Genomic DNA, 22,594 nt, shown 5'->3' with positions numbered 1-22,594 from the left:
GCGCACAGCACCCTCTTTCCTACGCTTATGCCCCCAGGAGGTAACACTGGTTGTGGAGGGGCAGTCTTGGGCGGGGGGGGGATGGCCCAGGTCCTTAACCGAGGACTGAGTATTAGGTCTCTGCCTCAGTGGGGTAGGATCCTTAAAACAGTCACCACGTGAGATGTTCTGGATGCGTCCACCCTCTGCCCTGTTACAGGGAACCGTGGCAGGGTCCACGCAGTGGCCTGAGCTATGAAGCTGGGGAAACAGCTGATTGGAGAAGAGGAGAGAAACTTATCCCACGGCCCCGAGGGGCAGACACACCTGGATAGAAATCTCAGCTCCACTACTGCTACTTGTGTGGCTGCACACTGTGTGTCCTTCAAGCGCTGGGACTGCGGCAGCAAAGTGCCGCAAACTGGGGCCCTTACAACAGACACATGTCCTGTCATATTCTGGAGGCAGAGGTCTGAAATCAGGCCGTCGGCAGGCCCACGCTCCCTCTGGAGCCTCCAAGGGAGAATCCTTCCCTGCTTCTTCCAGCTTCTGGTGGCTTCGGGCAATCGCTGGCGTCCCTAGACTTGTGGCAGAACCCCTCGGATCTCTGCCTCCACTGTCACATGGCCGTCCCCGGGGTGCTCTGTGTCTGTTCGTTTCCCTCCCGTTACGACACCAGGCATTGGATGAGGGCCCCCCCCAAGCCAGTCTGACCTCACCTTAACTTGGTCACATCCGCAGACTATTTCCTAATAAGGCCACACTCGCAGGAGCTGGGGGGTTAGGACTTCAACATACGGTTTTGGGGAACACCGTTCTACCCACTCTAGTGGCCTTCCTGTATCCCCCAGCTTGTCACCTGAGCAGACACCAGCCTGCCATCTGACGGCACCTCTCTGCCTGAGAGCTTCTCCATGCCACTGGAACCATGTTGCCACCAGAGCAACTGCCTCGGACCCACCCCCTCCGCCTTCAAACAACGGCTGACAGCAGTCTTTACATAAATACCCCAGCCCCTTAGCCCCTGGGGGTGAGTCTGGGGCGTGCCCAGGCCCCAGGTGCTCAGGTGGTAGCTGTTTTGACAAGCTGCCCTTGTCGGTCCCACCCTCCAGTTCCCCGGTGTTTCTTGCACCTCTCACAGACTTACACTTGCTTCTGGAAGAACCCCCAGATGAGGCAATAACAGGCACTCAGTTGTCCTTCCCCTGGGCAGGCAGGCGGCGGCACGGCTGGGTAGGGTCAACAAAGCAAGCAGCTTCCGGAGGGAGCAAAGCGGCCTCTGTTACCACCTCTGGCTGCAGAAACGAGAAGGTGGGAAGATCTGAGAACAGGAGAGCCACGTTGGACTAACTGGCTGTGTGGCTTTGGGGCGGGCCACTTACCCTTTCTGTGCCTCCATCCCCTTTAGAATGGTGATGGGGGGACCCGATGACCCGTAGAATCTTTTGTGCCTTTGGGACTCTGGAAGCCTATAACCTTTTCTCCCCACCCCGGCTTCCAACAATTTCTTTGTCTGGTTCATCTATTTACTCTAACATTTTTTATTTATTAATGTTTTTTTTGAGGCAGAGAAGAAGTGGAAACTGGGGTTTGTCTCTGAGGGGCAGGCTCATGTTTTTTGTATGGGTTCAGGAAAACACGACATGAGAACACAGTGGAAAGTTCTATTGAGAAACAAAATGTTTTTATTTATCCTATTTGGAACTGGCATTTGCTCATATTTGGCAATAAGATAAAGTGGGAGGTGGGCTGACTTAGGGTCAGATGATCCCGGTTGAATGTCAGCTCTACCTCTAACTCTGTGATGGTGGGCAAGTTTATTCATTCATTCAATAAATACATATTTGTGGGTGTTGCCAGGCCATGTCCAGGATTTTGGAGAGTCAATGGAGAGCAACACGATGGGTTCCTGCCCTCTTGGTGCTTCCAGACTAGTCAGGGAGAAAGACATTAATCAGATAACAACCTGGATATACATTTACACCACAAGAGAAGCTCTGAAAGGTAGGAAAGCAATGCCCAAGGATACTGGCAAGGTCTGCAAGATTCAAAAAGGTCTTCCTGATGATGTGATGTTGAGCTGAGATGTAAGTATGCATAGGTGTCCACTAAGTACAGAGTGGAGGGGAAGAATAGCATTTCCAGCAAAAGAAACAGCACATGCAAAGGCCCTTGGGTGGAGGGAGCCAGCTTGTCCTAGAAACAGCCCTGGGAGTAATATTTACTCATCTGTTTAGAAACAGAAGAGTCCATCAAAATGCCTAGCTCTCTAGGTCATTGTGACTATCAAATGAAATACTGTACAGAAAAGTGCCTATCAAGGACTTCCTCTTTTCAATCTTGGAAAAGCCAGCAGGGCTCTGAGGTTCCGGGATTTGGGTTCTAGGTCCCAGGAAAGCGAATACTCTCTGCTACCTCTGTTGCAGGTGGATCAACGTGCCTTTTGCTGTAATCTGTTGATTATTCTAGTCTCACCCTGAAGGGCAATGGTTGGTATTACTACTTGGGTCTTTGCTTTAGTTTTGAGAACTGGGAATAAACTATTCAGGCTCCCTGCCATACCTTCTTATCAAGCAGGGTCCCTTGAGTTTGGGGACTTCCCCTGTCCTGGGGCCTTAGTTGCATAAAGCTGCCCTCTGCTGGCCACAGCCCGAGGTCTGGGGTGGCTCTGAGACATGGGCAGGATTCTATGCAACAGAGTATAACTCTGTTTCAATTTGCAGGTTGTGGGGAGGGGGCCTCCACTCACGCGGGATGGTCAGAATGTCTCCCTTCCCTCCTCTCTCCTTCCCCTCACCCACTAAATGGGCACCTAAGGCCCCCCCCCCCCCCCAGCTCTGCACATCCTCGATCTTACTGTGGTCTGCACGACACCTCCCAGCAGATGTTGCTATCCTGTTTCCAGAAACCAGGCAGGAGCTTAGGCAGTTGAATGACTTTCTCAAGTTCCTGGGCAGGGAAACTAGGTCAGCCTCCTGGGGGTGTGACCTGTGCACAGGGTTTGCCCTCAGAACCACCCTCCCCCCTTTTGGTTTCATACTTTGTTGTCACCATCTTGAATTTCTTAATAGCTTTTGAACAAAGGAGCTCGCATTTCGTTTTGCAAGAAGCCCCGCAAATGATGCGGCCAGCCTGGCTGTTAGAATAAGAGCTTCAAATCAGAGCTGCTCACTCCAAACCCAGAGCCCTAGCGCCGCCCCCAGGGCTGTTTCTAAAACACACATCTGGCATTTCCCAGTTTTCCCCAACATGGCTCTCCGTTACCTATGGGGTGAAGCATCTTATTTGCTAACGTAGGCATTCTAGGTTTAAATTGAAGTGTAGCTGATGTACAATATTCTATATTAGCTTCAGGCGGACGCATAGTGACTCAACAGTTATGCATCACAAAGTGATCACCATGATGAATCTAGCTAGCATCTGTAACCACACCAAGTAGCAACATATTAACTATATTCCCTGTGCTGTCTATTGTACCCCCGGGACTTATTTTATAACTGGATGTTTTTGTACCTTGTGGTCCCCTTTGCTCACCTCCTCTTTGGCAACCACCAGATTGTTCTCTGTATCTATGAGTTTTGTTTGTTCTGTTCTTTTAGATTCCACATACAAGTGAAATCATGCAGTATTTGCCTCCCTTGTCAGACTTACTTCACTTAGCATTATAGCCTCTAGGTCCATCCATGTTTCTGCAAATGGCAAGATTCCATTCTTTTTTATGGCTAATACTCCAGTGTGTGTCTGTGTGTGTGTGTGTGTACACACACACACACACACAAAGATGTGGTCTTTTTTTTTTTTTTTTTTTAAGATTTTATGTATTTGAAAAAGAGAGAGCATGAGAGCAGGGTGAGGGGCAGAGGGAGAAGCAGACTCCCCGTCGAGCAGGGAGTTCGATGTGGGGCTCAATCCTGGGACTCTGGGATCATGACCTGGGCCAAAGGCAGAAGCTTAACCAACTGAGCCACCCAGGCGCCCCTGTCTATCTATCTATCTATCTTCTTTATTCATTCATCCACTGATGGACGGTAAACTCCTGGAGGAGGGAAGGTTGGGGAAGAACACTGAGGCTTTGGCAATAAGCCCAGAACAATAAAGGCAGCATCTCTGTGGGTGGGGCCCCAGTACTGTTGTGTGTAAAAGTTTTCCAAGTGGTTCTAATGAGTGGCCAGGCTGGAGCCCCATTGGTGGAGGGCCTGGCATAGTTCCTGGCACTCAGTGGGTGTTTAATAAATGCCCTCTAACTTTTTAGAGCCATGAGTTGACTAGAGGGCTCAGGCTAAAATGAGTCTTGAACGAGAACAGACTCATCTGGGGTTTCAGGTGTGTCAGAAGAGGAGCTCAGAGTTTATCAGGCAAAGGGGGTGTAGTTTACCAACGACCTGGGGTTGGCTGGAGAGGGGCTTCTTCAGTGGGGGAGGAGAGGGAGAAAGTGGGAAAGACTTGCAAATGAGGTGCATCTTCCCACATTGAATATTTGGTTCACTCTTTGCATAGAAATAGCACCCAGTTCTGTCCTGGCAACTTCTCTCCCCCATTCATAATTCCAGCATTTTGATGAGCGGGTTAATTCCAACTCTGGTCTTAGCAGAAGGCATATGACCCAGGCTTGGCCAGTTGGATCATTCTGCCTTTCTCAGCTACTGTCAGTGGCTGAGGGATGGGCATGTACCCCAAGCCAGACTACTGAGATATGACCCTAGGATGTTTGTGGGAACCCGGACCCAGAGAAGCTCTTTCCTGAGGGGGTTCAATGCAATCTGCAACTGCTGGTGGTCATTTAACCATGGTGGCAAGGGCCAACACAGAGGACAGCAGAACTGACTGCTGGCTATGGACTCCTGATGAGTGTATTTGAGCACTTGGATTCAGCCATGCCTGAATCTACACCCAAACTCCTCCTTACAGGACTCAACAAATGCCTTTACTTGCACCAGTGAGTTGAAGTAGATTATGGGTCACTTAAAGCTAAAAGCATGCTGACACTAGGAATGTAAATATCCTGGACATGCTTCCTAATTCCCAACTCACCCTACAGAGATTCGTGCAGAGCTGATCATCCAGTCCAGAGTGAGGGGACAAATATGCTCAAGTAGCATACGGTTTCCAAGTCTCAGGTAGCCAGCATCCTGAGGATCTTTCTCCCCCATTAGAGCAACTGTGGATCTTTGAGATGGACTAGTCGGGGTCCATTTGTTCTCTGACCACAGATTTCCAGTAATTCACATATAGCCGAGCATCAAATGTTTGCTGAGCATCTGCTTTCTGCCAGGCACTGTGTGGGGCACAGAGATTGCAAAGATGATTATGTTTCCAGGTCAACCCAGAAAAGCCAATGCAGTTAGTCATTTTTAGAACTGTAGACTGCAGAGTATGGGAACATTCTTATTTATTATTATTTTTTACTTAAATAGTCTCAAGAAAATTTAAACCTACTGCACACTTTAAAAAACAGGTAGTAGGCAGTCACATTTTACTATACTAGTCATGAAGTGAAGCTGATGCAAAGAACACACGTGTGCAAATCTCTTTATTGATTTGGGGAGCTGACGTTATTGGGAGAGACAGGTGGATAATTCCACGGGGACTCCGATGACAATGCTAGAGCCTCTTTAAGGCTCTAGATGGTGGTAACACAGGTTCTTTTGAGGACAGGTTCCTTTCAAGATATTGGCACATCTCAGTGGGTGCCTAGAACCTTCCTCTCCTGCAGCCTCTTGCTGATCCGGGCCACACCACATTCTCAGAGTTCTGCCAAAGGATGGGCTTTGTCCAGACCGAAAGAGAGCAAAAGCCAGGGTAAATCCATCAACTCCCTGTTTAGAGCAATACTTAGTATCAGAAATTCAACTTGAAGCCTGAAATGCAGGCCAGGAAGGTGGTCAGGAGGGCAGCGAGCAAAGCATCGTGGAAGGTGAACAGAATCGAGAGCAGTGGGTGTGTGTGTGTGTGCGTGTGTGTGTGCGCAGTGCTTGCCTTTCTTTGCTCTGCAAAAGGCTCTGTTCCGGAGACACCGTCTATACAGCCACTTCGGGGAAATTCACATTGGATATTAGCAGGTTGCAAGTTCTGAGAAGTCCTGTTTGGAAAAAATCTGTGCACACTGCTCAGGGTAATGTTTCCCCACCTTACTTAGCCACTGAACACTTTTTTTTTTTTAATCCACTCTTTAGAAAACACCTGCTTCGTTATTACATGGTCTCCTGTTCCTAACTGTGGCAGGTTATCCCTTACACAGAAGGAATGAGGGCTGGTGGTATGTGTGTTCATTTACTGCATACGTGGGACCTCTCAGGCTGCTCTGTGATCGGGGTGCCAACAAGTTCGACAAGGCAGCTCGAGCTTAGAGGAAATCCCGATGTGATCTGGTTTGCCTACTCAGAAGTGGAGCTGCTTAGTTTGTTCTAGAGAGTTCCAGCCAGTGTTCTTGTGGGCCCTTTGCCTACTGTCTACATACCTGCCCCCACCAGAACTTCTGCCAGGAGCCAAAGGGGACTGGAAGATGAATCAAAGTCCCAAGACGCCCCCAGCATCTCTCAGACAGGGGGAGACAGACACATGGCAAAGAACTTGAGGACAATGTGGTGTTAAAATAAAGCCGTGTTGGAAATACCTAGGGGATCACAAGAGAATGAGGCTCCCTCTCTTGGCGAGAATGAGGGTAGTTTCGTCTTAAAGGGATAGAGGACTTGGGTCTTAACAGTTGAAGAGGAGGTTACCAGGCAGATATTGGTTGAGGACACATTCCAGGGGCGACGAACAGGGAAATGTTTTGGTGGGAGGTGGACAAGTTCCGATTCCAATCCCAACATGGGGATTTTTCCACACCAAGCAATTCTCTGACATCAGCTGGGTGTGCCGCAGTTCAAGTCAATTCTGACCCGAGCTACCCGGAGATAGGACGGCATCAGATCTCACAGGTGAGGGCTCAGTCCTGCAAGTCCGCTCTCCAAGCCAAGTGCCAAGTCCATTGTTAGCTGTGCTTGTGGCCTGCCTGCTACAAATCAGAGCCTCCCCAGCCCCCCTCATTGTTCGCTTAATTTGCTAGAGCAGCTCACAGAACTCAGAGAAACATTTTACTTACCTGTTAACAGCCAAGTGGAAAAGATGCACAGAGCGAGGTATGGGGAGAGGGCATGGAGCTTCCAAGCCCACTCCCTCCCTCTTCCAGAACCTCTGCACGTTCACCAACCGGGCTTCATTAGTGAGGGATGATTGATTAAATCCTTGGCCCCTGGGAGGGATTTAACCTCTAGCCCTTCTTCCCTCCCCGGAAGGCTAGGGGTGGGACGGAAAATTGCAGCCCTCCAATCTCTTGGCTGTTTCCTCTGGCAACCAGCTTGCGTGCTTAGGTGCTTTCTAGAAGTCACCGCCTTAACCTAAACTCAGGTGTGGTTGAAAGGAGTTTGTTATGTATAACAAGACACTGTGCACAGAGGAGGGGCTCGCCGGAGAAATTCTTTTAGCTTTGCTGTTTGTTTGAAGATTTTCATAATAAAGTGTTGGGGAGGATGAATTCTTAATCCAAATTTATTATTTCCCTCTTTTGCAATGCTCAGTTATTCTTAAGCTTCTCTCTGATTATTAAACTTGCCAGAACCACAGCAATTACTTCCTGCAAACAAGTTGTCAGAAGCCTTAAATGAATTTTAGACCTAATTTAATTCCCAATTTACTTGCTTATAAAAAAAATCTTAATTTCTCCAAACCAAATCAACCCTTGATATTCCAGTTACAGATTCTTTTAGAAAGCCGCTGTAAAAGGCAAACTAAGCCAGTCACCCAGAGATGATTTGGACGTGCTCCTGAGGACGGGGAGAAGAAGGGGGGGTTAGAACTTTGGAGACAGATGGCAGATCCCAAGCAGAGATCAAGGTGAGCCTGAGAGCGTGTCTGGTTAAAGGGAGCATTTGTGCTCTGCTCTGGAAGCAGGGACCCACTGGGCCCCGGCGATGGCTGCGTGGAGACGTGGAACGCCAAGGAAATGCAGGCGAGCGACTTGATGCTCTGGTCACTTTCCAAAATGTCAACTCGCTAAGCAAACCAGCAGGTAGGAGTCGGATAAACACACTCCTGTGTTGGATGTCGGCAATACGAAGAAGCATCGCAAATGCTTCCAAGACTCCAACAAACATAACGTGTATGGAGGTGCCCCCAGGGGGCCCCCAGCCCATAACATCACACCTCCCTCCCTGAGAACTGCCCACCAGCCTGACTGAGCCAGGGGCAGGCCCCCAGCCACACTGGGCCAGTGAGAGCCTCTCTCTTTACGCTTCCAGGTTGGTGGCCCCGGGGATGGGGGGTTTGGGGAAACTGAGGTTGAAGATATGTTGAGGTCTGAATCCCCAGGACCAGTGAGTGTGACCTTGTTGGGAAGTAGGGTCTTGGCAGATACAACTGTTAAGATGAGATCATAATGGGGCAATGTGGTCCCTGATCCAAGGACTGGTGTCTTCATAAGAGGCTGTTAATGTGGATGCAGACACACGGGGAGAGTATCACGTAAGGAGGCAGAGACACAGGAAGGAGAGGCCACGGACGATGGGGCAGAGACTGGACCGAAGCAGCCACAAACCAAGGGACCGCAGGATGGCTGGCTTCTGTCTCACCCCCACGCCGGCCTCCTCAGGGCCACAAGAGGCTCCGAGCTCTGAGCGCCGCCTGAGTTCAGGCCAGGGAAAGGCAGGAGATCCTGTGCTGGCCGCATCCGTCCCTTTTGCCAGGAACACAAAACCCTCCCCGGAGCCACTGGGCAGGTTTGCTGTGACTTCTCATGGGGAACGGCATCAACTGGCCCCATCCAGCAGCCAGGGAAGCTGCAGGAGTGCCGCTTTAGCTCTCCTCGGTGCTGGAGACAGTTCCTGAGACCCACAGAAGCCATGGCCACACCCAGGGAGCGGGGAAATGTGCCCTCCGCAGGCCAGGGGTGCTGGGCCAAGTGTCAGCGGGACTCGTTCCTTTTTCGAGGCTGGGAGGGAGATTCTGTCTGCTGCCTTTCTCCTGGCTTCCGGTGGTGGCTGGCCATGCTTGGCGCTCCTGGCCACGGAGACCCATCACTCCAGGCTCAGCCTTGGTTGCCGCACGCTGCCGTCTCTGTGGCCATCTTGGTGTCTCTTCTGGAAGGAACCCCAGTCATTGGATCTGAGCCCATCGTAATCCAGCCTGGCCTCGCCTTTACCGGGCGACATCTGCAGAGACTTTCCACAGAAGGTCACTTTCACAGCTACTGGGGGTTAATGTGGACATACCTTCTGGCGGGACACAACCCATAACAGAGGTGGACAGAGAGAAAGGGCTTGGGAGTGGTGCTGGGCTGGCCCCCGACGACGTGATGCTTGGGGATCTGGGCCAGGGTGAGGGAGGAGCCGAAGGAGCACCACGCGGCTGGCCGGGCCGGGCGGAGTGAAACTGACTGCTAAAGCATCCCCAGGGCTGCCACCCTCCGGACTTCTCATCTTATGAGGGCCTTAAATATCCCTCCTGTTTAAGCCATCTTAGTCGCTGCCTGCAACTGAAGCCATTCTAATGCCTTTTCTTACCGAAATAAAATACTTGACCATAAATACTTGAACTTGGAGCCTTCATTTTGGGCTTAAGTGTTAAATGCTTTCCTTTCTACCAATAAGAAGGAAAAAGTCAGGCGTTAGTTACTTCCTTTAGGATAGCTAACTCAAAAGATAAACGAGAAACTTACTCTTTTTACAAAATGGCAAACGTGAGTTCTTTTTAAGGACCCAAAACCATCCTTGAAGACCTCCAAAAGTCCTTTTAAAATGTAATTTCACAAATGTCTTTTTTGTTATTAGTAAAATCTTGTTACTTTCACAAGCTAAACTGTATCTCAATACATTGACATTTGACAGAATTATCAACTCACAGGCTCACCTGTTGCGGGAATAGAAAAAAACCGTGTTCAGACCGAAAGCGTGCACTTTCACGAAAATAAAGGTAAATGACCAATAAATTACTACTCTTTAATAAATAATCTCCTTATTGGATAACTTCTGCTAGTGAAATATTTACCATGCTCTCTAAAACCTTTTTAATCAGCTGAAATGCTCAGGAAGCTTTAAATGATTGGGTATCCTTTTGTGGCTTAAGAGTTGAAATGATTTTTTATTGAAGTACATTTTAATAAGAAGCAAATTGATTTAAAGTGATTCAAGCTTTCATGGCGTGAGGGCTCTTCACGCTCAGCTCCGTGGGCTGGAGGGCCCTCTCCTCATTTCACCGGGCTGCAAGGTCACGCTCTGCCCGGTGCCCGCATGTTCTGCAGAAATTAAGAATCAATTCCTTGTAAGTTACCTTAGGACCGACCCAGGCCGGAGCGCCGCAGCTCGAGATCATCCTCCGTGCTTTCTCTGTGCTATGTTTTCCTGCGTAGGAAATAACACAGAAAAACAATAAGCAGGGGCACTGATGGACCATGTGGATCCCCAGACCCCTGCCCTGTGCATAGTGGATCCCGATTTACAGAAGAGGAGGCCAGGAATCTGCAATGCCCAGGGGCTTTACTGTTGACTAGTCTGACCCCCAAAGCCGAAGTTGACACCTTAAGGCCCTGGTTCTCACACTTGAATGAGATCGGAACCCCTTGGAGGGTGTGTGAAAACTCAGGCCACCTGGCCCCACCCCCAGGGTCTCGGATTCAGTGGGGCTGGGTAGGGCCTGGGAAACTGCATTTCTAACAAGCTCCCGGGGGATGCTGATGCTACTAGCCTGGGGACCCCATTTTAAGAACCCCAGAACCAACTATGGAAAATGAGTATCAGTAGAACGCAGAAGAATGAATATTGTTAGCACTTTCGTGACCAGAGCAGATGCCATTGCAAACCTTTCAGAAGGACCAAGACCCAATACGGGGTCCTCTGAAGAAGTGATAAAACCCAGAAGAGAACAGGTGTTAGTTTCTAAGGAAGAAAATGCTTAACATTTTAACGGTGTTGGGCGCCTGGGTGGCTCAGATGGTTAAGCGACTGCCTTCGGCTCAGGTCATGATCCCAGGGTCCTTGGATCGAGTCCCACATCGGGCTCTCTGCTCCTTGGGAGCCTGTTTCTCCCTCTGCTTCTCTCTCTCTCTCTCTCTGTCTCTCATGAATAAATAAATAAAATCTTTAAAAACAAAAACAAAAAAAAACCCATTTCAACGGTGTTAAATGTGGCATCGAGCAGGTAAGCTAGCACATCAGTTTAGTTTCCAAGAGTTCTTGCCCATTTTATTACATTACTTAGTACAAAAGAGATTCTTTAGCTATGAGCTTACCGAACAGGAACTTGTTAACACATTACTAGTCAATTTTTCCCCCAGAATTGTTCCAGAACTCAGATGAGCTTGAATAAACCTGAGACATTTCTGGCAGGGTTCGTGGCGAAGTACATTTTCTCAGTCAGTGATTCCAGAAACACCGGCTCAGCTGCGCCAGAGAGGTCCCACAGGGTCTGCCATCTGTGGCCGGGAAGACAAAGCTGGGTGACAGATCCTCGTTAAGCCTCGTCTGCCTTGAGGAAGTGAGACTGACCCACTGAAAGAATCTTGCTGCCTTTCCTTTTGATGATGCCGGCAAAATGTATGTGTCATGTGATCAACCTCTCAGAGAAAGGGTTCTGGTAGAAGGTCTGGCCAGTGATGGGAGCTCACGGACCCCAGCACACCTGTGGCCATCATAAACCTTCTTTTCAGAAGGCTGCTAGCAAGACGGCGTGATTTTGACAGCTGGCTTCAGAAGAGTCTGTCTCTTTAAGATTCTTGCTTCTGGCCCGGTGAACACGGGTCCTGACTGAGGAACATGTGAGTTGGGTACACACCAGAGACTGATTTCTCTGTAGGACATGATTTTGCAGTTCTTCCAGCTACGCAGTGTGTGTGCCAGGCTGGTCCTGGACTCCTGTGGCCTGAAGAATTGGGGCCCATCCTTGACCTCGATAGGATTTTGCAGCAGGATCAGTCAGGTGGCCTTCTATTTCCGAGAGAGGGTGTCATTAAAAGGAACAACCATAATATTTAAATTACCAGAAATCTTTCTGATGGGGTTGAAGCAAAAGTGAATCGTACCGAACGCCACATAACCTGTACCAGCCTCAACTCTCCAGGTCGGCATGGCAGCTGGGCAGACAGAAGCTTGGCAGAGTCCCATCCGATCTGCTCAGGGAGTTACGTCACCCGATGAGCAGCACTAGACAGACCTTCTCGAATGCAGCTCTCGACCATGATGCACAGGCGAGCTGAGCACGAGGCCTGGGGCCGGGTCGACCTGCAGGGACTCTGACAGCGTGGGTCTGGGTGCTGCCTGGTCGTGGGGTCTGAAATGCTCCCCAAGGGGCTCTGCTGTGCAGCCAACGTCAAGAGCAAGCGAATTCCTCATTTAATCATCTCCAGTGTTACAATTTATAATCTGGAAGCTACATCTGAGAGGTCGGTAACACACTGTAGGCTGTCCACCCGACAGGATTCTGATAGAATCCTGGCTTTGTTCTTTATCTCCTCTAAGGAACCAGGAACTATTAGAAGGGGCCTCATCGGGGCTCATGTTGGACCATGAATGGGTCAAGCTGGGGTTTCTCCCCCTTGCCATTGCTGACCTGTGGAGCTGGCTAATTCTTGGTGGTGGGGGCTGTCCTACGTACATGTTGGAGGATGCAGAGCAGCATCCTGGTCTCCACCCACCAGATGCCAGTCACAGCCCCGATCCCCAAGTCGTGAGAACCAAAAGATGAGAATCACAGAGCTCAGCCTATCACTCAGGGCCTGGTGCCTTGCCAAAGATGGTTTCAGACACAGGCATTTAGGGATGGGCAGTGCGGTAGGAACACCTTTGGGGAAACATCTTTTTTCAATCTTAAAAAGACACGGAGAAAGGTGTTCTCTTTCTGTGGGTTGCACCAGGACGGTATAAATCTGGGTCCTGGATGGTCTTGCGGAGGTGTGGAATTCACGCTCCCCAGAGCGGCCCTCCCTGCGGATTTGTCGCCCTGCGAGGCCATACCACCCCCTTTGGCTTACGAGGCTGTGCTTTCTGTTATATGCAGTGAAGTGCTTCCAAACACCGGATCCTGAACTCCGGGCTATTCTTAATTCTGGGCAACGATACTGTTCCTCTTTGGAAGGTAGACATTTTGCTGCTGTCCAATATGAGTAATTGGTCAAAATGTATCCACAAAGTGGGAAACTATAAACATACCATAAAGATTACCACCAGGAAGCAGGGGAGCAGCCTGGAGACATTTATGTATGCAGTCTATAAACATGCTTTGGCCTTGCTCAAGGAGCTACACAGCATTACATTTCACCAACAGTGGCCAGGGACCCACGGAAGCAGATGTTCTGTATCTATTAGCTAGAAATCTTATCCGAGGCAGGTGTCTGAAGAACTTCCAGGCACCTCTCTTGGTGTGAGGGCAAAACATTAGAATTGATTCTTTTCTAAGAGTCAACCTGACTTGTAGAAACAAACTCCCTTCCTATTTCCAAAGTGATTTGTGGGGCGAGGAGTTCAATCATAATCGCTCTGGTTTTTGTTTCTGGGCAGTGACTCACGGCCCCCCTCCCCCCATTTCCATTCATTGAAAAAGAGTTTTAAAGAAGCTGCAGCTAAAAGCAGACACTTACCTTCATAAATGATGGCCGAAGATTCCAGGTGATCGCGGCGTGGGTACCTTCTTAAGACTTCTGTACTCATCTGTGCGTGTGTGTTTTTTTTTAACAAAGGGACCTGATAAGATGGTAAGGAAATGGGTCATTGTGGGAGGGGCTCTTTCTTCCCCCCACCCCCCAGGAGGGTCTCAGGGAGAATATCCGCGCGTGAGAAGTGATGAGGTGGGAGCAAGGAGACGAATGTGAGAAGCAGGAGTTAGTATTCCCTGGGATTCTGTCAAGGCAAATATTCACTCTTTTTTTTTTTTTTAATTCTTATGTTAATCCCCATACATTACATCATTAGTTTTAGATGTAGTGTTCCATGATTCATTGTTTGTGCATAACACCCAGTGCTCCATGCAGAATGTGCCCTCCTCAATACCCACCACCAGGCTAACCCATCTTCCCACCCCCTCCCCTCTAGAACCCTGTTTGTTTTTCAGAGTCCATCGTCTCTCATGGTTCGTCTACCCCTCCGATTTCCCCCCCTTCATTCTTCCCCTCCTGCTACCTTCTTCTTTTTTTTTTTTTCTTAACATATATTGCATTATTTGTTTCAGAGGTACAGATCTGAGATTCAACAGTCTTGCACAATTCACAGCACTTACCATAGCACATACCCTCCCCAGTGTCTATCACCCAGTCACCCCATCCCTCCCACCCCACCCCCCACTCCAGCAACCCTCAGTTTGTTTCCTGCGATTAAGAATTCCTCATATCAGTGAGATCATATGATACATGTCTTTCTCTGTTCTGTCAAGGCAAATATTTGAAACACTCACCTGGACTTGAGTTGTTCTCAACTTGTCCAGGAGAAAACAAAAAAGTTGCTAGTCCAGTAGTACAGGTTTTCTCCGAGCCCTGCATAGTTTTAATCCTGAATAAAAATTCACGTCAAGCATGTTTAGTATTTAAGTTGGGTGATGTTTAATTGAAAACACAAAATCAGCCTTTTGAAAACTGAATTTCAAGATCCACGGAGGTAGGGGGTCGGTGATTCCCAGAGCGTGCATGGACATACGTATTTGGAGGCAGATGAAGCCCAGCTGAGTGTGGGCTCGGCCACTGGGGCCAGCTGTAGGGGGGTCCAGTGTCACCGCCGTCAGCCGTGTGACCTCACGGCCACTCACCCATGGGTTCTTCTGTTTAAACAGAGACTGATGAGATTAAAAACCTAACTCAGAGTTGTCTTGAGGATTAAGACAAATAATGTGAACAAAATGCCCAGCCCAGCGCAGTGGTTTATAAAAACACTTTCAGAAAGTGCTAGCTAGACTGTCAATTGTTGCCAGTTAATTTTCAGGGTTAGATCTGACAACAGATGGTGCCAATTCCTCCACTTAAACTGATTAATATAAGCTACCGAATTAAAAAAAAAAAGAAAAAGAGGAACAATTATTCTTAGAGGGAACCTTCAATGTACAAACAGGATGTTAAAAAAAAGTTCATTTTGCATGGATTGTTTGGAGGACTCTGTTCCCTTAGCAGCAATGTTGCAAGTGCAGTTAGGATCCCAACAACTCACGAAGACAAATTAACCTTTAATTACCCAAAATACGAGACGTATATTCTTTTTTTTTTTTAAAGATTTTATTTATTTATTTGAGAGAGAGAATGAGATAGAGAGACAGAGCATGAGAAGGGGGAGGGTCAGAGGGAGAAGCAGACTCCCCCCCCCCCGGGGCAGGGAGCCCGATGCGGGACTCGATCCCGGGACTCCAGGATCATGACCTGAGCCGAAGGCAGTGGCTTAACCAACTGAGCCACCCAGGCGCCCCCGAGACGTATATTCTGATAAGGTCATACATGATGGCACTTCACTAGAAATGAAACAGAAAATAAAAATCGATGAGATTAAAGTGTTTTAAAATCCTGTGGCTTGAAGGAAAGCGCTAGGCCCAGGGAGGAAGCTGATGAGGGGCCTCCTCGTTTGGGAGGTGAGGGCATTCAATTGAACCGAAGCGTTTTGCTTGGTGCAAGCCCCCTCCATGCTTGTTATATTCATCAGTCCTCAGTAGGATCTTCATGACCTTTAAGTGGACACAAACCAGTTGGAGTGTAAGAGAGGTAACACACTGCCCTGCAGAGACTGCTCCCGGAACTGGAAAGGGTCCATGCTGCTCCTTGCAAACACGCGCCTCCAAGCCCGCAGGAGGGGGTGTCAGCCACAAAGGAAGCAGCGCAAGGAGGGGCCCATGGCCCCAGGCGTGGCCCCGGGCCGTGGCCCCAAGGCGGAGACAAGCCAGGGGGCTGTGGCAGCAAGCACCTGCTCCCAGGGGTGCGTGGGGTGACGGGGCTGAGCAGGCATCTGAGGTTCTCGCTTCCACGGTGAGGAAAAGCCATCATTTCGTACAAATGTGACGGCTTCACCAGGGTCCCAAAGCTATTTTATATCAGGCTAAATAAGGCTTTGCCCGGAGGCTTGGCCAACAGGTCGAGTACTTGGCAAGGCAGGCAGTTATAAACTGAATCCAAAGCTATTTATTGGATTACTTTAACTGCTATCTCCCCCTGTGTATTTTACAGCACGCTAGTTCAATGAAATGTTAATTAGGTGCTAAGTGTAAAAAAAGATCCTTGGTCAAATAACTTGGAAACTGGCAGGTGAGAAAGTTAAATCACATTACTCTGCTCTGGGACCTCGGAGCCTTTAATATGCTAATTTGCACTGTGAATTTTCATGAAGTGAATCTAGTAGGAGGCAAGTTTGCTAAACCCAAGTGACCATAAACCCTTCTTTGCTAGTGTTTCTCCAAGGACAAGTGTCCTGGGCAATGTACTTGGAAAAGGCCTGCCTCAGGGATGTGGGTAAGCCCAGCTCTCCTCAGAGGGCAGTCTGCCCCTGGCTCTGGTGCTCCCTGGCCCCCCCTTCCCACACGCAGCCTCCGGCTCTGTGGACCTAATCCTTCCAGAGGTTTTAGCCCATCATCTAAAATGGTGTGTCCATTTAAATCCGAAAACGTGGAAAACCAAATCATCGTGGACACAAAGGACGCGTCGATAGCAGGATTTCAGGCACCTTTATTCATGGCAGATATTTCTGGTCAGGGGAGCTTGCCTCTGAAATCTTTCCCTTACTTAACGACAACTCCTACCTACATCCGGACAGCAAGTGGCTGTGTCCCTGCCACGTGCCAGGTCCTCGCTGGCTCGAGAGCCTCCTGCATGCAGGGTTCCTCTACTGGGCGGCGTCTGGCAGCGACCTACTGGCCTGCCAGAGAAGTTTCTGCAGCAGGGTGGTTAACAGTGCTTAATCCTCATATCTCAGAAGAAACTTACTTTGTGTTACTTACGTCACCTATAACTAGGACACATGATTTCTTCATCATATTACCTATTTGCAATACAAACACGACTGGTGATAGAGGAAACTTCAAAACACTCACACTGTGTTCGCTCATTCAGGGCTTCCTTCTAAGAAGCACTGTCCCCTTCCTCAACTTTTCCCATTTTCTGTGGACAAAGTCCCTTCACTGGGGCAATCACATGGGTCTCCCGCAGTCAGTCCCGGCCTCCGGACTTAGCACTCCGGCACGGCTTTTTTGAGTGGCAAGAGTATTATTATCCCTATCTTCTATAATCAATAACAAAACCGTGATTCTGTAAGAATTTAGGTAAGAAATAGTTGAAAGAAATCAGTCTTAAAAACTTGAGCCGATTACAAGTCATTTATCATTTTCTAGCCAAGCAACCGGCACGGACTTCACATGGGTCTGTCTTCCTGTTCTGTTCCTTTTCCCAAAGCAGTAGCTCCCAGACAAGACAGCGAACTGGGCTGTAAAATCCTGCCAGATTTTCTATGGTGACGATCGTAGATGAACAGCACAGGGGCCTACTCACGTATCCAAATCTCATGCAAAACTCTAACTAATGAGCGCCTCGGTACCTTAGGCGGCTGAGTCCCTTTGCGAACCGAACAATTCTCGCACGCGGAGTGGCAGGGCTTACTCGTCAGTGCTTCGGCCTCTGGCCTCAGAGACTTAACACAGGATGCTGCGGGTCAATGCTGAGTTTTGACAACCGGGTAGCGCCAGAGATTTCCGAATCAACAATTTTTAAATGTTGTTTACCCATGTGAAATGTACCACCAAACATGCTATTTGGTGTTGGCTCAACACCCCGTGCTGAGAATTAAAGAACCCTCAACTTGCCACATGTCTTCCTTCACAAGATCTACTTCCTTCACAAGGTCTACCGGATGCCTAATAAAAAATTACATAGCAACGTTCATCAAACAGCAACTACTACAAAAGGAATGATAGAAAACAACAACTTCACAAAAATACACTAGAAAAGGTGACAGTTTTATGCAGGAACCGCCGAAGTTTTAGTGTTTAATATTTAACAGCACGACTGACCAAGGTCCAAGATGTGGAGTTTCCATGTTCAAGAGACTGGGGGGAGAATCACTCTACAGACTATATAGTACGTGGTAAGAAGAACGCACACTTTAGGGTCGAAAACCTGTCTACACACAGCAGTCGCTTCAGAAAGCCATTTGGTCTTCTCTCAGCTTGTGAAAGTGGTGTTCCGGACTTCAGGGGGGGAATTAGCCACCTGCTGGAAAAGAAAAGCCATCGACACGTTATGCTCCTACAGGGACAGAGCACACGGACACACAGCACTGTCAAACAGTACAAGTCCTTTCGAAGCCTCTAGTCAACTAGACGTCCTCTCTCTGCGCGATGCCCCAGCAAAGATACCGCAACCAATTTAACTGGAAATCTTTATTTAAAAACTTCTGAATCCGTTCCCAGCTCTTCTTCCTCTGGATCAGCCCTGTCACTCGGAAAGTCTTCATCCTGCGGTCCTCCATAGGATGTGCTCATTCACTGGATGAGACTTTTGACCGCCATGTGGCATGAGACCCAGAGAAGCAGGACATTTTCCAAATCATCGCTCTATAGGAGTAACGAGGACAGCCCACACATAACAAGTGTGTGACTGACTCACACAGTGAAATCAACCTGATCTCCTGGTTAAAATAACAGCAAATTTCAAAGTCTTTTAGCTCCTAAGTCTCTCTCTTCTTGGACTTCAAAGCTACCTGTATGTCACAGCTACTTCTAATGTGGTCCAGCCAGGACACGCCCAAAACATTTAAAAAAGGAATCTGGTGCTTTTTACTGTATATTCTGCTTGGTACTCTAGTTACCTAAAAATTCTCAGTAAACTTTATTTTCATAGGGAATTAAAATGCTAGGGGCGCCTGGGTGGCTCAGTCGGTTAACTGTCTGCCTTTGGCTGGGGTCATGGGATCAGTCCCGCATTGGGCTCCCTGCTCGGTGGGGAGCCTGCTTCTCTCTCTGCCTCTGCCCCTCCCCTGCTTATGTTCTCTGTCAAATAGGTACATACAATCTTAAAAAAAATATAAAAAATACTAAAAATGGGATCAGAGAAAGGGGAGTTTCAAAATGATTTTTGGGTTGCAGCGAGGTAACCACCATACTCCTGAAAAGCCTTATTTTTTTTATTTCTTATTAAGATTTTATTTATTTATTTGACAGAGAGAAACATAGGGAGAGAGGGAACACAAGCAGGGGGAGTCGGAGAGGGAGAAGCAGGCTTCCCGCAGAGCAGGGAGCCGGATGTGGGGGGCTCGATCCCAGGACCCTGGGACCACGACCCGAGCCAAAGGCAGATGCCTTAACGACTGAGCCACCCAGGTGCCCCCTGAAAAGCCTTATTATAAGGAAGAAACCCACTATGGGGAGACTAAGGCAGCCAACTGCATCTTGCTGTCTTGCTACGCGGCTATTGTTGATCATCCATCATTCCTCAGATATCTGGAACTGTGTAGTGGAAATTAATTAACTTTTAGAAAGATTTTATTTATTAGAGAGAGAGAGAGGGCAGAGGGAGAGGGAGAAGCAGGCTCCCCACGAAGCAGGGAGACCCATGCGGGGCTGAGATCACGACCTGAGCTGAGATCATGACCTGAGCAGAAGGAAGACGCTTAACCGACTGAGCCAACCATAGTGGAAATTTAAATCAACGCTAGGGTGAAGGCTTACTGTGGCCTAACCCGGTTCATTCAAGTCATAATCAGGTGTTGTCCTGGCATTTATCTAGTGGAGGGGGTGTTCCCAAGAGAACCCTTAGAATTCAAGGCATTTATGAAGTTGAAGGTGGCAATGTGGGGTTTGGGTTACCAAAAAAAAAAAAAAAATCTGCCAGCAGTTAAGAATTTGCAGGCCAACAAAATACATTTCTTGGTATTTGTCTGCAATGATATAAACTCAGTGATTACCTAATGTTAACCAATACTAAGGATACAGGTCTAATTAATAAAAACCAAGAAAATGAGAGATGCTTGCTAGGATCACGGCTGGGAACTGATCGAGAGAGAAAGCCTGGCCACATCAAAGTTACAGTGACACACACCTCCTGAGACTGTCACCTCCCTCACCTTCAACTCTTTGGTGTGGCAGGGATCTTGTTTTCACCCTCCAGCTCTTCCACCCCAGCCTGTGTCATGAGGTCTGCAATGTTTTTCTCCAGGTCGTCAATGCGACTGCTCATGTCATCAAGTGGTGAAGTTAAAGGCCACACACACCAGCACCTCCCACCTCTCATCCTTTCCCTTTGGGGCCCTGGACACTATGGCCTCAAACACAACTGTCTCCGTGAAACTGGTTTTCCTATGAGTAGGGTGAAATTCTGGTGGTTACCAGGAGTCTGGGGCAAGGATCACATGCCAGCCCTGCCCTTTCCTAGTCTGGGGACCTGGGCAAGTTCGCCCACTTTTCTAAGCTGCTGTGTGTGCATCCGCTAAACGAAGGTAACACTACAACTTCTTCATCAGGCTGTGGTGAGGCCCAGAGCAGAGATCCCCCTCAAATGCTTAGCTCACAGTCCACACTCATACTAGACATTACTGTTGGTAAACCGGAAGTGTCTGGAGGCCAGGGGTCCAGTTCAGCGGTATCCCCAGCTCTTGGCACTGCACCGCTCAGGAAGACTCCATCCAAGCTCAGTTAAAAAAAAAAATAATAACAAAATAAAAAATGTGGTAAATGGCCGCCTGCAGCTGGCCTGCAAACCACACATTTATCAACACCGCTCCCCGGACCATAGGAGCCAAGGGCCCACAGAGGCTGACCACACATACAAAGGATATTTCTTCCAATGATCTGGTCGGACATGGTCTGAAATTTATCTTGCATCTGTTGCAGGAGTGTCTGCACCTGAGAAACAGGAAGACCACCTCGCGCTCACCCTGGGACACCTGCTTGGGGTCGGGACAGGGGTCCCGGTCCCGTTCCTCCGAGGCCTCTGCTCTGGGCGGCTCTGCAGCCTTCAGCAGGGACTGTCCCCCCCCCCAAACCCGCCCCCGGGTTTCGGTTCTCCCGCCCGCCCCCATGACCCCGACTGGGTGGCGAGACCCCTTTCCGTCGCGGCCGCCGCGATTCACAGTTCGCTAGGTCTTTCGCGGAGGCCTCGGGGTGTGAGGAGTGCGGGGAGTGCTGGGGGGGTGGGGTGCGCGGGGTGGGGGTGGGGCAGCGGCTCAGGTCAGGCGAGTGGGGCTGGTGGGGTGCAGGCTGGGCCTGGGGGCCTCGGCCGGTGAAGCCGCTGGAAACCCGGCCTCCGGAGACTCGGCCCTTCCCGGCCGCTGACAGGGCCCCTCGGCCCGGGGGTCCCGCGACCTAGGGCCTGGCAGGCGTCCCTTACCACCGAGGTGAGATCCTGCACGGTCTTGGGGTCAGTCTCGGCCATCTCCCCGGTTCCCAGCTTGGCGGCGAAGTCTCAACCGTCACCTACACTTCCGTTTGTCGGCGAACAAGCACCGCCCCCAGCGGCTTCCTCTCGCGACGACTGAGGCCAACCGCGGGACCGCGGCGCGTTGTGGGAGTTGTAGTTCGTGGCACGCGCCGGAAGGGCCTGCGCTCTCGCGTTTCCGTTCCGAGCGAGGCCCCGCCCCTCCCCTCCGCCCTGCCTGACCCCGCCCCCAGTAGGCCCCGCCCCGCCCCCGCCCCTCACTGAACCCGGGCGAAGAAAAGGGGAGCCAGCCCCGCAGTGGGAGCCGTTGGAGGGGGCGGTGGTCTTGGTCCTTTTCCAGGCTGTCGTTAAAGGTCGCGCTGGTTTTGTCCGGGCCGCCAGGACACACTTATGGGCGCCTGCGAGGTGCCAAACCCAGGCCTGTGCCACCGCCTGTCCTCCTACAGAGCCCCGCAAACCCCGAGTAGGGAGAAGGGGGTCCGGTCACCGGAGGGGAAACTGAGGCCCCGTGGCGAGAGGCGCACCCAGCACACGCCCCGCTGCCCAGCTGCAGGCCTGGTCACAACCCTGACCGCGGTGTTTCTCCTTCTCCCCAGACAGTTGAGGAGGTGCTGACTCAGTGAGGCAGGTGGTGTTTAAAGTAGAACGTACGTTCTGGATGGTGTAGAAATCCTGAGTGTCTTTTCATAAAGTCCGCACGTGTTAACCAGCCCCACCTCAAGAAACACGACCGGCTTCCAGGAAGCCCTTCAGCCCCTTTCCTATCACCCCTCCAACCCACCCACGAGGGTGACCGGTCACAATCGTTTGTGTTGCTGTGTTGCCACTTCGTGTAAGTGGAATGAGACAGTAAGCCCTCCCCAGTGCTGGGCTTCTTTCATTCAGCGTGATGTTCCATGGTGTTGAGTGGGGAAGGTTTCTGGTTTGGGCAAGGGGAGGTCAGCTGCAGGGTTCACAGGCTGGATTTGGGTGTTTAAGGAGGGGGCTGCTGCTGAGTTGGGACCTCGAGCTGTTGTGGGGGGTGCAGGGTGCCCCGCACATGGTAGGATGCTGGGTGACTTCTCTGACTTCTACCCACTAGATGCCAGTAGCATCCCCCCCACCTCAATGTGACAACCACAAATACCTCTAGATACTGCCCAGTGTCTCCAGGGGTCTGTGGGAATGGGGTGGGGGCCACCCTCAGTTGAGAACCAGTAGCTTTAGAAGGATCTATGGACATTGACTAGAATTCTGTTGGCTCGGTTTTCAAGTATGAATTTA

General features: G+C 49.8%; 1 protein-coding gene and 1 long non-coding RNA gene across 4 annotated transcripts; both read right to left on the bottom strand.

Annotated features, from left to right (window-relative positions):
* Nucleotides 1–1,258: 1,258 nt before the first annotated feature.
* LOC110591713 lies at nt 1,259–13,640 on the bottom strand. Its single transcript, XR_002481045.1, has 3 exons — nt 13,586–13,640; nt 10,285–10,355; nt 1,259–1,274 (listed from the first exon to the last, which is right to left on the bottom strand). It is a non-coding gene; the product is annotated as an uncharacterized LOC110591713 (long non-coding RNA).
* A 2,114-nt stretch (nt 13,641–15,754) lies between these two features.
* HSBP1 (heat shock factor binding protein 1) lies at nt 15,755–21,404 on the bottom strand. Of its 3 annotated transcripts, none has more exons than XM_021702648.2 (4): nt 21,284–21,404; nt 20,733–20,799; nt 20,022–20,142; nt 15,755–18,169 (listed from the first exon to the last, which is right to left on the bottom strand). In XM_021702648.2, exons 1-3 carry the CDS (start codon nt 21,326–21,328, stop codon nt 20,024–20,026), a joined length of 231 nt encoding a protein of 76 aa, XP_021558323.1. In that variant the 5' UTR covers nt 21,329–21,404; the 3' UTR covers nt 15,755–18,169; nt 20,022–20,023. The 3 variants fall into 3 exon arrangements, with proteins under 3 accessions (XP_021558323.1, XP_021558315.1, XP_021558318.1); XM_021702640.2 differs by having other exon boundaries at nt 15,755–18,172; nt 21,284–21,400; XM_021702643.2 differs by having other exon boundaries at nt 15,755–18,172; nt 19,997–20,142; nt 21,284–21,381.
* Nucleotides 21,405–22,594: the final 1,190 nt, after the last annotated feature.

This window comes from Neomonachus schauinslandi, chromosome 16, assembly GCF_002201575.2.
Source record: "Neomonachus schauinslandi chromosome 16, ASM220157v2, whole genome shotgun sequence".
Classification (NCBI taxonomy): Eukaryota; Metazoa; Chordata; class Mammalia; order Carnivora; family Phocidae; genus Neomonachus; species Neomonachus schauinslandi.
Note: the sequence above shows the minus strand (reverse complement) of the source record. Positions and strands in the feature narration are given on the sequence as shown.

Bases quoted from the DNA above. Each gene is read 5' to 3' on its own strand.
- HSBP1 (XM_021702648.2), bottom strand. From the start codon at position 21,328: ATGGCCGAGACTGACCCCAAGACCGTGCAGGATCTCACCTCGGTG. The intron at 20,800-21,283 runs GTAAGGGACGCC...CCTGTTTCTCAG, and splicing joins TGCAGGATCTCACCTCGGTG to GTGCAGACACTCCTGCAACA. The intron at 20,143-20,732 runs ATATCCTTTGTA...TAACTTCACCAC, and splicing joins CGACCAGATCATTGGAAGAA to TTGATGACATGAGCAGTCGC.